Here is a 12225-nt window from a genome sequence, read left to right as displayed (position 1 = left end):
GCAGGAATGTGACATGAGCTATACTGTTTAATAATTTGAGAAAAGAATTTTGGAAATATCAGGATCAATACAGGGGCTTAATGAGTGAAGACCAGCAAAAGCTCTTTCTGCTGACAGGGTGGAGGACATACACATCCCCATTGATTGTATGGATTTCTCCCTCTTTCACTGCTGGAACATGCTATGGGGACAATTTGCTGTAAGGGTGTAGCAGGATGCTCTGCCTGGAGTGGGGGTGAAACAACTGGAACAGTGCCCTGTTTACAGAGCTGTCTGTGGTGAAAGGAGAAGGGGTCTCTTGCTGCTTTTGGTGTTGAATAATGCTGAAACCAGCCTGACCCATCAATCCCAAATCCCAGCCTCCTGACAGAGAGGTGAAGATGTGGCAGACCTGGTAAAGTACCTGATAAAGGAACCAACAGTGATACCACTGAGAAGTAAAGATGCTGAGCTGACACAGCTGGCCAGGAGACACATGACTCACACTCCATCCTATAAAATCCCAATCCCACTGTTTAGCAGCAAGGTCTTCTAACACACCCCTCCTTGGAGTGCGTGCAGGGACTCCTCCCTTGAGTGGGGACATCCTGCAGGGTGAGCAAAAGGGATCTGCCCATGGCCATTGGTATGGATGAGTAACATCATTCTCTACTGAATAATTGCTTTTGCTAACTTTAATATAATTCCTTTGATATTGCTTCAAAAATAGTGCATTATACTGGACTAGTAATCACAGCTGCCTTTACTGTGTAGTAAATAATTCTGATTGAGAACTTTTAGTCTAATCATTGTCAAAATAAATCACTTATTTTTATATAAATATATCTGGTTTGCCATCCTTAACCCTGTGGAACAAAATCATACTAAGGTTCAATTACACCTACAAAATCCTTTAGACTCAAACCTCTGACCAAGTCTGCGGCTAAGCCTCGATCCAGCTGCACCCAGACTCCTCTCTGAGGAGTTTTGAAAGCAAGGGGGTCCTTTCTGCACCTCCTGACTAAAGAGAAGGGTTTCTCTAAAACACTTTGTCTGAAGCTTCCAGTCTGCACACAACAAATGGTCATTACAGTGAAAAAGATAATTACACTGACACAGAAGGAACATGCAATAGCCTTTTTTCTCCCACTGGTCAGCTTTTAAGTCAGTTCTACTATGATTAGTAGCCAACAACATGGCACTGGGTTTTCATTAATCCATCTATCAAATTATATCCTGTACAATTTCAGAAGAATGCAACCCTAACATGTAAGAACATTTATTGATTTGGGGACACAAGATCCCAAATCTCTTCATGTAAACAAAAATCTCAGCAGCCTCAGAGCAGGATTTTCATTGCCATCCTGAAGGGGTGAGGATGTTTTTTCCTTTAAAATCAATGATTATAATTTGTTCATATGAGAGTTACTAACATAAGAACTGACAGTTGCAAGCCTGAATTCCTTAGGAGCCATAATTATTTATGACACTTTATTACAACAGCACCAAAACATATGGTTACCTTATTAGAAATTAGAATTTATTTTCATATAAATCTCAGCATGACGTTACACCAAAAGAACTGCAGGGGATGGCAAATAGTTCCACTTTCCAGGTTTCTGTAGTTGGAATATGAATTTGAACTAATTAACTTGTAAACATAAAAGCAGCTTTGATAACAGAAATAATCTATCTAGAGCCATATAAGGCACAAACATCACCTTCCAAAAAACTCTTAAATCTTCTTAGGATAAAAATTTTAGTATTTTGCTTGAAATCTTTCTGTCCACTGGCAAGAATATAATCTCTGCCTTGAATTTACCACCATCCAGTGAACTTGAGAGGGAAGGGGTCTGTTTTGGTTTTAATTCAGTCTCCTCCACCAGCAGCTCATAGCACAAGGAATCTGTAGTCTCATTTATTCAAGTCCACATAGCCACAAAGCCAGGACACCGACAGACAAGTGCCTACCTTTTGATCATGTTATAAAAGATTAATTTGAGTTCATGTGATGGTTAAGGATATAATTTTAAATAAAAAGTCTCTCTCTATGAAAACAGTACACAGGACAAATGTATTATTTGTCTTGTATCACCAAGAAAACCAACTGTCACTGATAAATAGGATCACATACATTGTAGAAGTTTAAATTTGACACTGTTAGGTAACTGAAATGTTAAAAAGTAGGTTAAGAAGTGTCTTTCAAAGAAAATGTGAACTTTTAAAAAAGCAACCTGGCATCAAATTATGTGTTTATAAAAGGCAGGGGTGGAGGGGCTGTTTGGGGTTTTTGGCATGCAGAGGTGGTTTTGGGTATTGTTTTGTAAATCTCCATGAGGAATTTGCCTCAAAGACAACATTAATGGCAGTGTTTCAGTTGGAACAGAGATGATGATTTGACTGTAACACTTTCAGATTCTTCTCCTGCCCTCCCCCTTTTCTACGGTTTCAGCATAGAGAAAAAAATCAGTGCATTTACCATCAGTATTTGTCCCAACTCCTTAACTTCATGAAATTACCTGAAGTATGCACAGTTCTGTGTATGTATCTGTATCTTCACACCTATGCAGCAGAGAATGGAAGTTTATTACAGCACACTGAACAACATCTGCAAGAAACAGACATCTTGTGATGCAGGTTTTCTGAGAGTACAGCAAGCAGAAGGATTATCATTAAAAGCTGACCCAGGAGTCAAGTCAGTGGACACCATCCAAAACCACAGTTGTACATCACTGCCACACAGAAGGTTTATATGGTACCACATAATGTTAATGTCACCTCCCAAGCCACAGTGTGGTGAAATTAGAACAGCTGCAGTGAAATCACTACAGAGGAGGAGAGGAAAACTCAACAAAATTCACCTTATTTTATAGAGCAAGAAAAACACCAGCTGTGAAAACTCAGTGGATTGCCAGCAGACTTCTACTCTGAGGGCCATACGCAGGACTGGGTTTATTCTTTTTCAGTTCAAACGGCTTGAGAAAAGTTCTGCACACTGAACAGCTATTTATGCACAGGATGTGATGAGTCAAAGGATTAAATACTAGAGGTAAGCTTTATGAAGCTCTCTCATCTCCAAAACCGTAACAGAAGCCACACTGTATGATGAAAGATTTTTTTGTTCCACTATGTTTTGCAACAGAAGTAAACTTTTTTTTTTCACTAAAGCATTCTGATAGTTATTTCTTTGAATTTGGAACTAAATCATTAATCTAAAAAGGTTATTTTTTCCTGATTTCTGCAATAATGGGAAAAAAATCCATCTAAACTTTATTTTCACTAAAGCATTCTGATAGTTATGTCTTTGAATTTGGAACTAAATCATTAATCTAAAAAGGTTAATTTTTCCTGATTTCTGCAATAATGGGAAAAAACCCCATCTTCTTTTTCTGTTGTATTTTTTTTGCTAAGTGACTTTCAGGAAATAAACATTTTCTGACCAAGCCTACACTAATGCCTCTTCAGAACAGTATTTTCAATATATTTATGTACCTATCTTTCTGTCAAGAATTTCCTGACTACATCTGGAATCAAGTTCAAAGGAAAAGAAACTGAAAGCAATAAAGACTACTGTATGTGTCTGGAACATACTTGCAAATCACAAGGAAATTAAATGTGATCACAAGGAAATTAGCTATTTTTACAATAGCTAGCAACAAAGTCCTGAGATTTCAAGCACACCAAGCAGACATTCTGCCAGGTGCCCATGCTGCATGCTTGGATCTATGCTCAGTGGAAAATGAGCACTCAGTTTTCTCCCTAAGCTTTCATTCGTCTTTATTTCATCTTCCCAAAATCTGCCAAGCCCAGTAAAATTATCATAACTCTTCCTTAGAGCACAAAGTAGGCAGATTTTCTGAATTTGGCTAGCATTTCAGAGCTTATGTGAAATTTTTTTGAAATGAGCAATAATTTGTTAACAACAGATTAAGTAACACGCTCCTTCTGAAAGTCACGTGTGCTTCCAGAGCATTCTATCAAGTTCAAAAATGGAATGAATTTTCACAAATATTAAGGTATTTCATTCATCACTCTTTAAGCTGATGTAGCAGCACTGGGTCAGGTGAGGGTCATGTCATGTAAGAATCATCCTAGAGAACATAATCAGGTATACAGGGAAAAAATACAATCTCATCATAAAATGAGATTATTCATCTTGTAGGTCCACTTTAATCAATGGATCTTTTCTTATATGACACCTATATATCACAGGCCATTCTCTGGTGACACTGGTTGAGCATATGCTGTGTAACATGACAAGACACCTTGTGGTATGCCACTGTACCACTTTCATTAGATGCTTCTCAGGGGCGTAAGTAAGTGGGCAGAAAGGATGGCTAAGGTTAATACTAATTTTCTTGTTCCATGCACTCTTGCCAGTGAGAAGAAGCATGCATTCGTCCTGTGGTATCTATCCCATTTCAGATTTTACCAGTTCTCACAATGGATGGGATCTCAACAGCAATGACATAAAAATCACTTTTGTACCAACACAACTTTGCAGGTAGAAAGGGGCTGCAAATGTTTCAAGCTAAGAAGGTAATAAAGAATGGGGAGCTGAAATATGGCAGAGAAATATTACTCCTTTCCTCTTCACTATGAAATATATAGCAGAAAATCACCACATGCTTTTCAGAAGAGATGGCCCTTTGCCCGTTAGCATCTAAAAAGTGAGCATCAGCATGCTAGCTAGCAACAAGCCTGGCTTTCAGCTGAGGAGGCTTCATTTTCCTTTCTTTATCATCTCTGGGCTTCAGACTCTCCATGTGCTGACACTTTCCTGTCTCTTAGTTCACAATATGCAGACTGTCCTATTATTTGCAACGTAGCCACAGACTGCAGAGTTTCTCAGCTTTGAAGAAGTACATAAGTGTGTAAGTAAGTATTTGCATGTCTGCTGCACACATCACATAACACATCTGGAACAATCAGTGTAAGGCAGACCCAAATGAATTCCCCATTTTGGTCCTGGTTTTGCCACAAACTGCTGCCCCATGTGGCACTAACACACATGCAGCTTCCACAGCTCAAGGCAGGTGCCCGTATGTCACGTCCTGAGATGCCAGAGCGGTGAGTGTGCACGCACTGCTGCAATGGGGATGTTTGAGTCCCACAGCCCTTGGACTTGGCTAGCTTACTTGCATGTCCCAGGATTTATCCGTGAATATGTGACAAGAGGACACCGGTTCAACACTTGTGTCTAAGTATCCACAGCTCTAGGTAAACCTCAGACCACATGATTAATAAAAATGTTTCTATACATCTCTTTTCAAAATACAAATGCTGTAATTATGTCTTACATACACAAGACAAGCAGCCAAATGTCAGAAAAAACCCAACTTTTCTGTTTTTAAATAAAATACTTTGCTTTTATAGAACACAGAGGAATCTCCAGTTATCTCCTTCATTTGTTACAAGCTTCATTTACTTGTTTCCTTTCAGAAACTGTCTTCCCTGAATACATCTCTGTTATTTCAAAAATGAATGCATATAAGTGGTTATCTTATATGTACATCTTGACTTAAGAAGCTTTTAAGTACTTGAAAAGCAGTTGCTGAGAATGAATAGTAAAAGACTCTCCGTTTTTTATTATTTATTTTAAAAATTTGTTGATGCCAATTCTCCAATAAAAGTTAGAATCTTTTTAATTATTTTTCCACTGTCCTGTCAATGTGAATATGCAAAGTTAAAAAAAAAGAGACAAATACTTCAAAAAGCAGAGCAGACTCAAACACAATACTTCAGAGATCTTACAAAATGAAAATGATACCAAACTCCAGCATGATAGAAGAGTGTAAATAAGAGCAAGCAGAAAAAACAGTAAAATCATAGGTAAGGTAAAATAATACTATACATCACAATTCACATGCACAACCACTTCAAGCACACTGGAAGAGATGAGCAATTTGGAAAGTTCCAAATTAATGATCTGGAGCACCCTAAACTAAGGTGCCACTTACCAGCACATCCCATGAGTTTGAAATAATTTAACCTTCCATTTCAAAGGAAACGGTAATCTTACATGTCTTAAGTTTAAAGGCTTAGCAAAGACAAATTCAGAACTACAGCTGAGCATGAGATCTTCCTTGCTTCCACAGGTGTTTTGAGTATTTAATTCTTACACACAGAAATTCAGAACAGCAAAAGATAAAATCCACCCCTATACTATATCAACCTTCTGCTGAACTGTACCTTCAGATACAGGCCTTTCTCCTCATTTGTGTAAATCACAGCTCCACCACGCATTTGAGACTATTGTACAGCCAACTATGAAATTATTCTATTTAGCAGATTAAACACGTAGATGAGAGGAATGAGGTTAGAGAGGCATAAAAAGAAACTTTGCAGAAAGCTGTTCTGAGGAGTGAAAGGAAGCTCTTCACAGGGCTGAGTCACCTCTCGGCTAATCAATTTGTCAGTCTGTAGCTCCCCTTGCTCAAGGGCCTCTATTCTGTGTTACCTCCAGAGAATGACACTCCATCTAGCAAATTTATAATTTCCTAACATGCAGAAAGCAACACTCTCATCCATCCCAAGGTCTCAGGCAGCAAAAGCAGCTGTTTGTTCTGTTGCCTCATGTTTCACGCACGCACATGGAAATCAGGGATTTAATTTGCCCTTCCAAAAATTTATGCAACATAGACCCATGTATGTTGCAATTCCTGTTAATTTCTTTTAAAAAGCTCTTTTTTTCCACCATCACTACCACTAATGTACTGCCAATATCTCCAAAATTGCTTGGGTCAAGATGTTTAAATTTTTTCCACAGAAGAGAAAAGGGACAGTCTTTGTCTAGGTAAATAAAAACACTAAGCACTGTCATTATTTAAAACAGCAAAAAAACCCCAAATAATTAATACTGGATTATGTATCACAGCTGATAAACAGCCTGTCTTCTGATGTGCAGCAAGTCTTTGTAGTACCTATAAAGCAGTTTTCTTACAGGTTTTTGTACAAAAAAGTTTCTCTCTATACACAATATATCTGCTGCCTACCTTTAGGAACACATGTGGGAACTGTTTTCCCAGGCACTGAAAGTGAATATAAAGGACCATTCAAATTCTTGTTTGTAGAGAAAAGACTAAATACCATAAGATTTAAAGCTGCACTTTACTGAGCACATTTATAAACTGCTATTTCAAGACACCCTGTTCACTTGCTTATACTAAAAAGCCTTTTTATGAATGCAGGATCATTTAAGCACCTTTCACACGTCTTTTTTTATTCTTTCATCCTCAGCCCTCAGTATTCCAATTCTTATGCTATATTTTAACAGCTTGTCAAAAATGCCATCCCCTTCCATCACCAGCACTATTGGAAAAACAATCTAGGGAAATATTTTTTACAGAGCAGTTCAAAAACTTCCTATGATGGTCAAAAGATTTAATATTGCAGCCTGACATACAAGGGTATTAAAAAAAAAAAACAACCCACAATCCAAAGGCAGGAAGGAATGTGGTATATATTGAATCATCAATTTACTTTTTAAGAAGTACATCACAGCTCTGAATAACAATCTCTAGAAAACAGAGAAACAAAAAGGAGAATAATACCCCACTGCATTCATTCCTGTGATGGCATAACACATGAACAGAACTACCTCAGCTACAATCTTCTCAGAAATAGGTCTCCTACGTATCATAGGAAAACCATTTCAGTAAAGTACCTCTCCCACAGAAGTACTTCAGGAAGGACTGCAGGTCATCATTTTTATATCCGAGCCTCTGTACTCCTTCACACTTACCGTTCTCACAAATGCCTGCAGAATTTCCACTTCCTAAATTAATGCATCTTATAACATCACTGTTCTCTAAAAAGCATTTTAGAAGGCAGGTGCTACTGCCTGAAAAACAGTGTTTTAAAAATTGTCCTGACAGCGTGACCGTGGTGTGCAAAGACACAACTGCAACAATGAAATATACCTATAGACAGGGTGGCCCAGCACCACTTGTAATCTTCAGTCCACATTTATGAACAAAAAAGGTCCCTGTGATATTCACCACCATGAAACTGAACTTTGCAATGAAATTCATTCACCTACCATTCATTTCATATTATGTTTTTGAGTAAGGTGTTCAGGGAACCAGTCTTTGAATATTTTGTTTACCTTCACAATATGCAGAGTCTCCTTGGACAGAGAGATAACCATTCTTGCATTCACAAGTAGCTTTTGTGTTCCAGTTTTTGCACTCTGAATTTTCACCACACCTGTGTCCCTCTGCACAGAAGTTATGGCCTAAAATACAAGAAACATGCAACAGAGTTTTAAAACATGTTTAGTTCAGATATTCAGATATTTGCATTCACTGTATCACTCAAAAACTTCGGCATTTCACATTCCAAATTTTCTCCTTAAACCTCATTGGTGCATACAGGCTTTTTGGATTTCTCCATCAATTCATTCTCAGAAAAGACATTTTCTTCAAAAAGATATTTGTATGACTAGTTTTATTCAGAAGAAAAGAAACTCCAAAGCAGGAAGCAACAACAATTCATTAGTGTTCTACTGAACCCACGTAGCATTAAGTCTCTGACTGTCAGGAAGTGCAATGCTAACTTACATCACAAGGACAATGAAGTGGAACACAAAAAATTTCTCTTACTATACATAAGCACATGTGCTTTTAGTAGACCAAAATGAGACACTGCACAAAACTGAACCGGTAGTCAAAGCAACCTCATACACTGCCTTGTAATTCTGTCATCCAAAACCAGCTTGATTGTTTCTACAGTTTATAATTATTCCATGCATCATGTTCTATCACGAAGAATTTTTATTAATGTCTCCTTTTCCCTTCACACAAATTCTCAGTAGTTTCTTTGTGAACAGAGTCTTTTATTCCATAGAGTCATTTCTAAAAACAGGATGAACTTTCCCACTTCCTTCTGTAAAGGTACAAGTGCCTGAAGTTCTTTCTTTCTGATTTTCAATATTTCTCAGAGACATGTCAACATCTTTCTCTGCTTAAGTCTAAAGCAAAAGTAACTGTAACTTCATCTCTTAAAGGTACTCCACTGGAAGTTAAGAAATAACTTACAGAATCTGACAACAGAATTTTTTCCTCCCCCCACTGGTGTATGTTTTATGGATTTTCTCTATTATTATCCAAGAGTCAATTTCTATTTGTCTGAGATATATAAGCAGTCATTTTGGTAATTCCTATTTTGTCTCCATTTTCTGTCCTGGAAGGAGGAAAAGCAGAAACCCAGACATACCATCATCTATTGGCATTACAACTTGTGCTTATCTGAATACAAGAAGAGTTTCTGCCAGTTCTGCATGGTCATAAAGAAGCAAACTAAAAGTTTTAGTTCATTGATCATAAACTTCCTAACATCCCCTAAAAAAACAGCTAAGATAAACACGACCCAGACTTTGAACATCTAAATGCCAGATCCAGGTCTCTGTTCATACCCCTTGCTTTGATGTCCTATTTTAATTTGTTTTTACATACACACTTTAGTTGTCTACTAATTTAACACTCGGGTTGTGTCGGTTTATTGCACTCCAAATTTATGCATCTGATCATCTAATGTTGAGTTCTGAGGTAATTTTTTTCAAATGTTAACACCTGTTAGCAAGAAGGACACTCGCAGTGTCAACATCCAATTTTACAGTTCAAGTTAATTTTATTACCAGGCAAGGTATGTTCCTTGCGCTCAGTTGGCTCCTTCTTTCATTGTAATCCAGCTTGGGAGAAAGAACCAATTCCCTTAATGAAAATTTCAGTTATCCCTTCTAGTCTTTACTCATTTCACAGTCTGATAAAAACAACTCGGGTATTCCAGATTCACCCTTGTCAAGCCCAGGTACCTTTTAGACTGGTAAAACAGGGTGCCAATACACTGCCTTTAGCCATTTATGCAATCACAATATTTGACTTCTCTTTTTTGCCTTTATAACTATAATTGAAACTAAACACTGGAACCCATCTCCTCAGACTTATCCATCCAGCATCTAATTTATGCTCCCCACTCAGGATTACTATTCTACCAGCATTCCAGATAACATCCAAGAGACAACAAGTTTTATAATATTTACTTTGTCACTGTTTCCCCTAAGACTATGACATCCTAGTCTGTTTCCTGCTTCTTTAGAATAATAATTCTCCTTTGAGCTCATGCAGAGTATGAGCTTGATTTGATTTGATTATTATTGGGTCAGAACTTCTGTAACAGATCGGTGTATTAAGCCAGGCAAGTTTGAAAATATCACATGGATTATTGCTCTGTCTCAGGGTATTTTGTTTATATTTATTTCTATTTCCCTCTCATCCAAACCTATTAAAAATATTTCATCTTTCTCAGCATGTTTTAGTTACAAGAGTGCTGGTACAACTTCCTGCACCAAAATTCTATGTTTCTAGGCTCTTTTTATCCCAGTGAGTCAAGGTTTTATGTTATGATCAGCTCATGGCAAATTTAAGACTTCCAATTAGCTAAATCGATGGCTTCTCAGAGTTAACTGTCATCACAAGTCCCAAGTCCCAGATCAACCACTCTTCTCTAACAGCACTTTTTCCCAAGTACAAGCCAATGATTAATTTTCGATATCACATCACAGCCCTGTGAATACTTCATTGTTTATTTTCCACCTCTGGAATTCATCAGTAAATATGATGGATACCCTAGCTATCCATTTTTTGCCACTAGAGCTGTCACCTGTTTTATAAAAATTCTCTGGAAAAACCTTCATTGCTTTAGTTCCCTTTATCAACTCAAACGCGAACAGCCTCCATCCAGAATCAGGTTTCCAAGCTTGAAGGCTATTAAAAGAGCATTAAATTAGAATTTTTTAATAATTATTTTAATATATATTTTTATTTAAATAATAGTTTTAATATCTGAATAATTAATTTTAATATTTGATTTTTTAAATTAAATTTTTAAAGTAACACTCCAGTTCTGTAACTTGAGAAAATAAAGGCTCTAAAGGACATTCCATGTTTCTCCTGTTATTAGGAATGCACAATCACAGAACATCTACTACATCTCTAGATTGCCTTGGCATTTATTATTATAAAAGACCTGTGAAACTGTTCCCTATCTGTTAAAATTGCTGTCTAGAAGTGACTCCACTTTACTTTCCCATAGCATTTCAGCAAACTTCTTCAATACCTCTGTAAGTGGATAGTGGAAGCCATTCCCTTTAAGAGCGCGCATGGTGCTACAACATTTTATGTTACCAAGCTTTTACAAAACAACTGTAATTTAAGGTTAAACACCAGGAAAAAAAGTACTTGATAGAACAGAAGAGCAGGGGTTCACCGTGCCTCTGTCAGAAAAAGCACACCGCTGCTTGGATCAGAGGTTTCTCGAAGTACTTTTTTTTGTTTGTTTGTTTGCAGCAAAAATGCAAAATTAGCAGTTCAAAAGAGCCAAAAGATGCATATCAAGAAAGTGTGGTTCTTGGATTTCTTAGACATTGGTCTCCATTCTCCCATCTGGAGCTTTGGAGCTAAATATCTGATTTTTATTAATTCTTTGGTGTGAAATGGATCATAGGATTCCTTAAAGATACCTACAGAGATGCCAAAACCACCCACTGATTTTGCAGTGGGATCTCTACATTTCAGATGGGTGGGAGATAGCAGAGGGCATGCATCCCCATTGTCCAGCCAAAATAACAATTCGTTCAGAATATTCAGCAGTCTTATCTGAGACAATCAGCTCCTCTCTAAATATAAGAAATGGCTTAAAATGGAATCATCACATCTCAGCAAGCAGGCAATTGGAGAGGATTTAACAAAACCACAGAAAATCTTAAACAGTTCTGATAATCTTAACTAATTTCAGGCCAGCACAGATGAAAAGGAAAGTATGAATTAAAATTACAGATGAATGCATTCAGAACAGATGCCAGGAACCATTTTCCCTGCGCCTACACACACAATCAAACGTGTGCAACAGCCCTTCAAAGTCATCCAAAACACAATTAGATACTACCAGGGGAATTAAATATTGAAGAGTGTGTTCAGATTCTTGATGGGCCTGATGACCTCTGTTTGTTCCCCAAACACTTCTGATAACATTACTCTCTTCCTTTATCAAGGCTGCTGAAATGTTTGCTCCATCTTTTTCTTAAGAAATACAGGTTTCCTTCTACTCCTTCATTCTGACTACAGAATGACCATTATTAAATGTACTAAGACAATTAGGAAAAGTACCAGACACATGCTAGCAGCCATAAAACTATCACTTCTGCAGCATCAGGAACTGGCACAGAACAACTGGCTAGGCCTTGGT

The 12225-nt window shown here is 37.4% G+C and overlaps 1 protein-coding gene across 2 annotated transcripts in view; it reads right to left on the bottom strand.

Moving 5' to 3' along the window:
- NELL1 (neural EGFL like 1) overlaps nt 1-12225 on the bottom strand; it is a 294743-nt gene that overhangs the window by 192910 nt on the left and 89608 nt on the right. For both annotated transcript variants that reach the window (XM_017743660.1, XM_017743662.1), the window contains exon 11: nt 8087-8215. In XM_017743660.1, the coding sequence (XP_017599149.1) occupies nt 8087-8215 (129 nt within the window). The remainder of the gene's footprint in view (nt 1-8086; nt 8216-12225) is intronic.

The sequence above is a fragment of the Corvus brachyrhynchos genome, unplaced genomic scaffold (genome assembly GCF_000691975.1).
Source record: "Corvus brachyrhynchos isolate BGI_N302 unplaced genomic scaffold, ASM69197v1 scaffold169, whole genome shotgun sequence".
NCBI lineage: Eukaryota > Metazoa > Chordata > Aves > Passeriformes > Corvidae > Corvus > Corvus brachyrhynchos.
The sequence above is the reverse complement of the archived record's forward strand: the minus strand, read 5'-3'. Positions and strand labels throughout refer to the sequence as shown.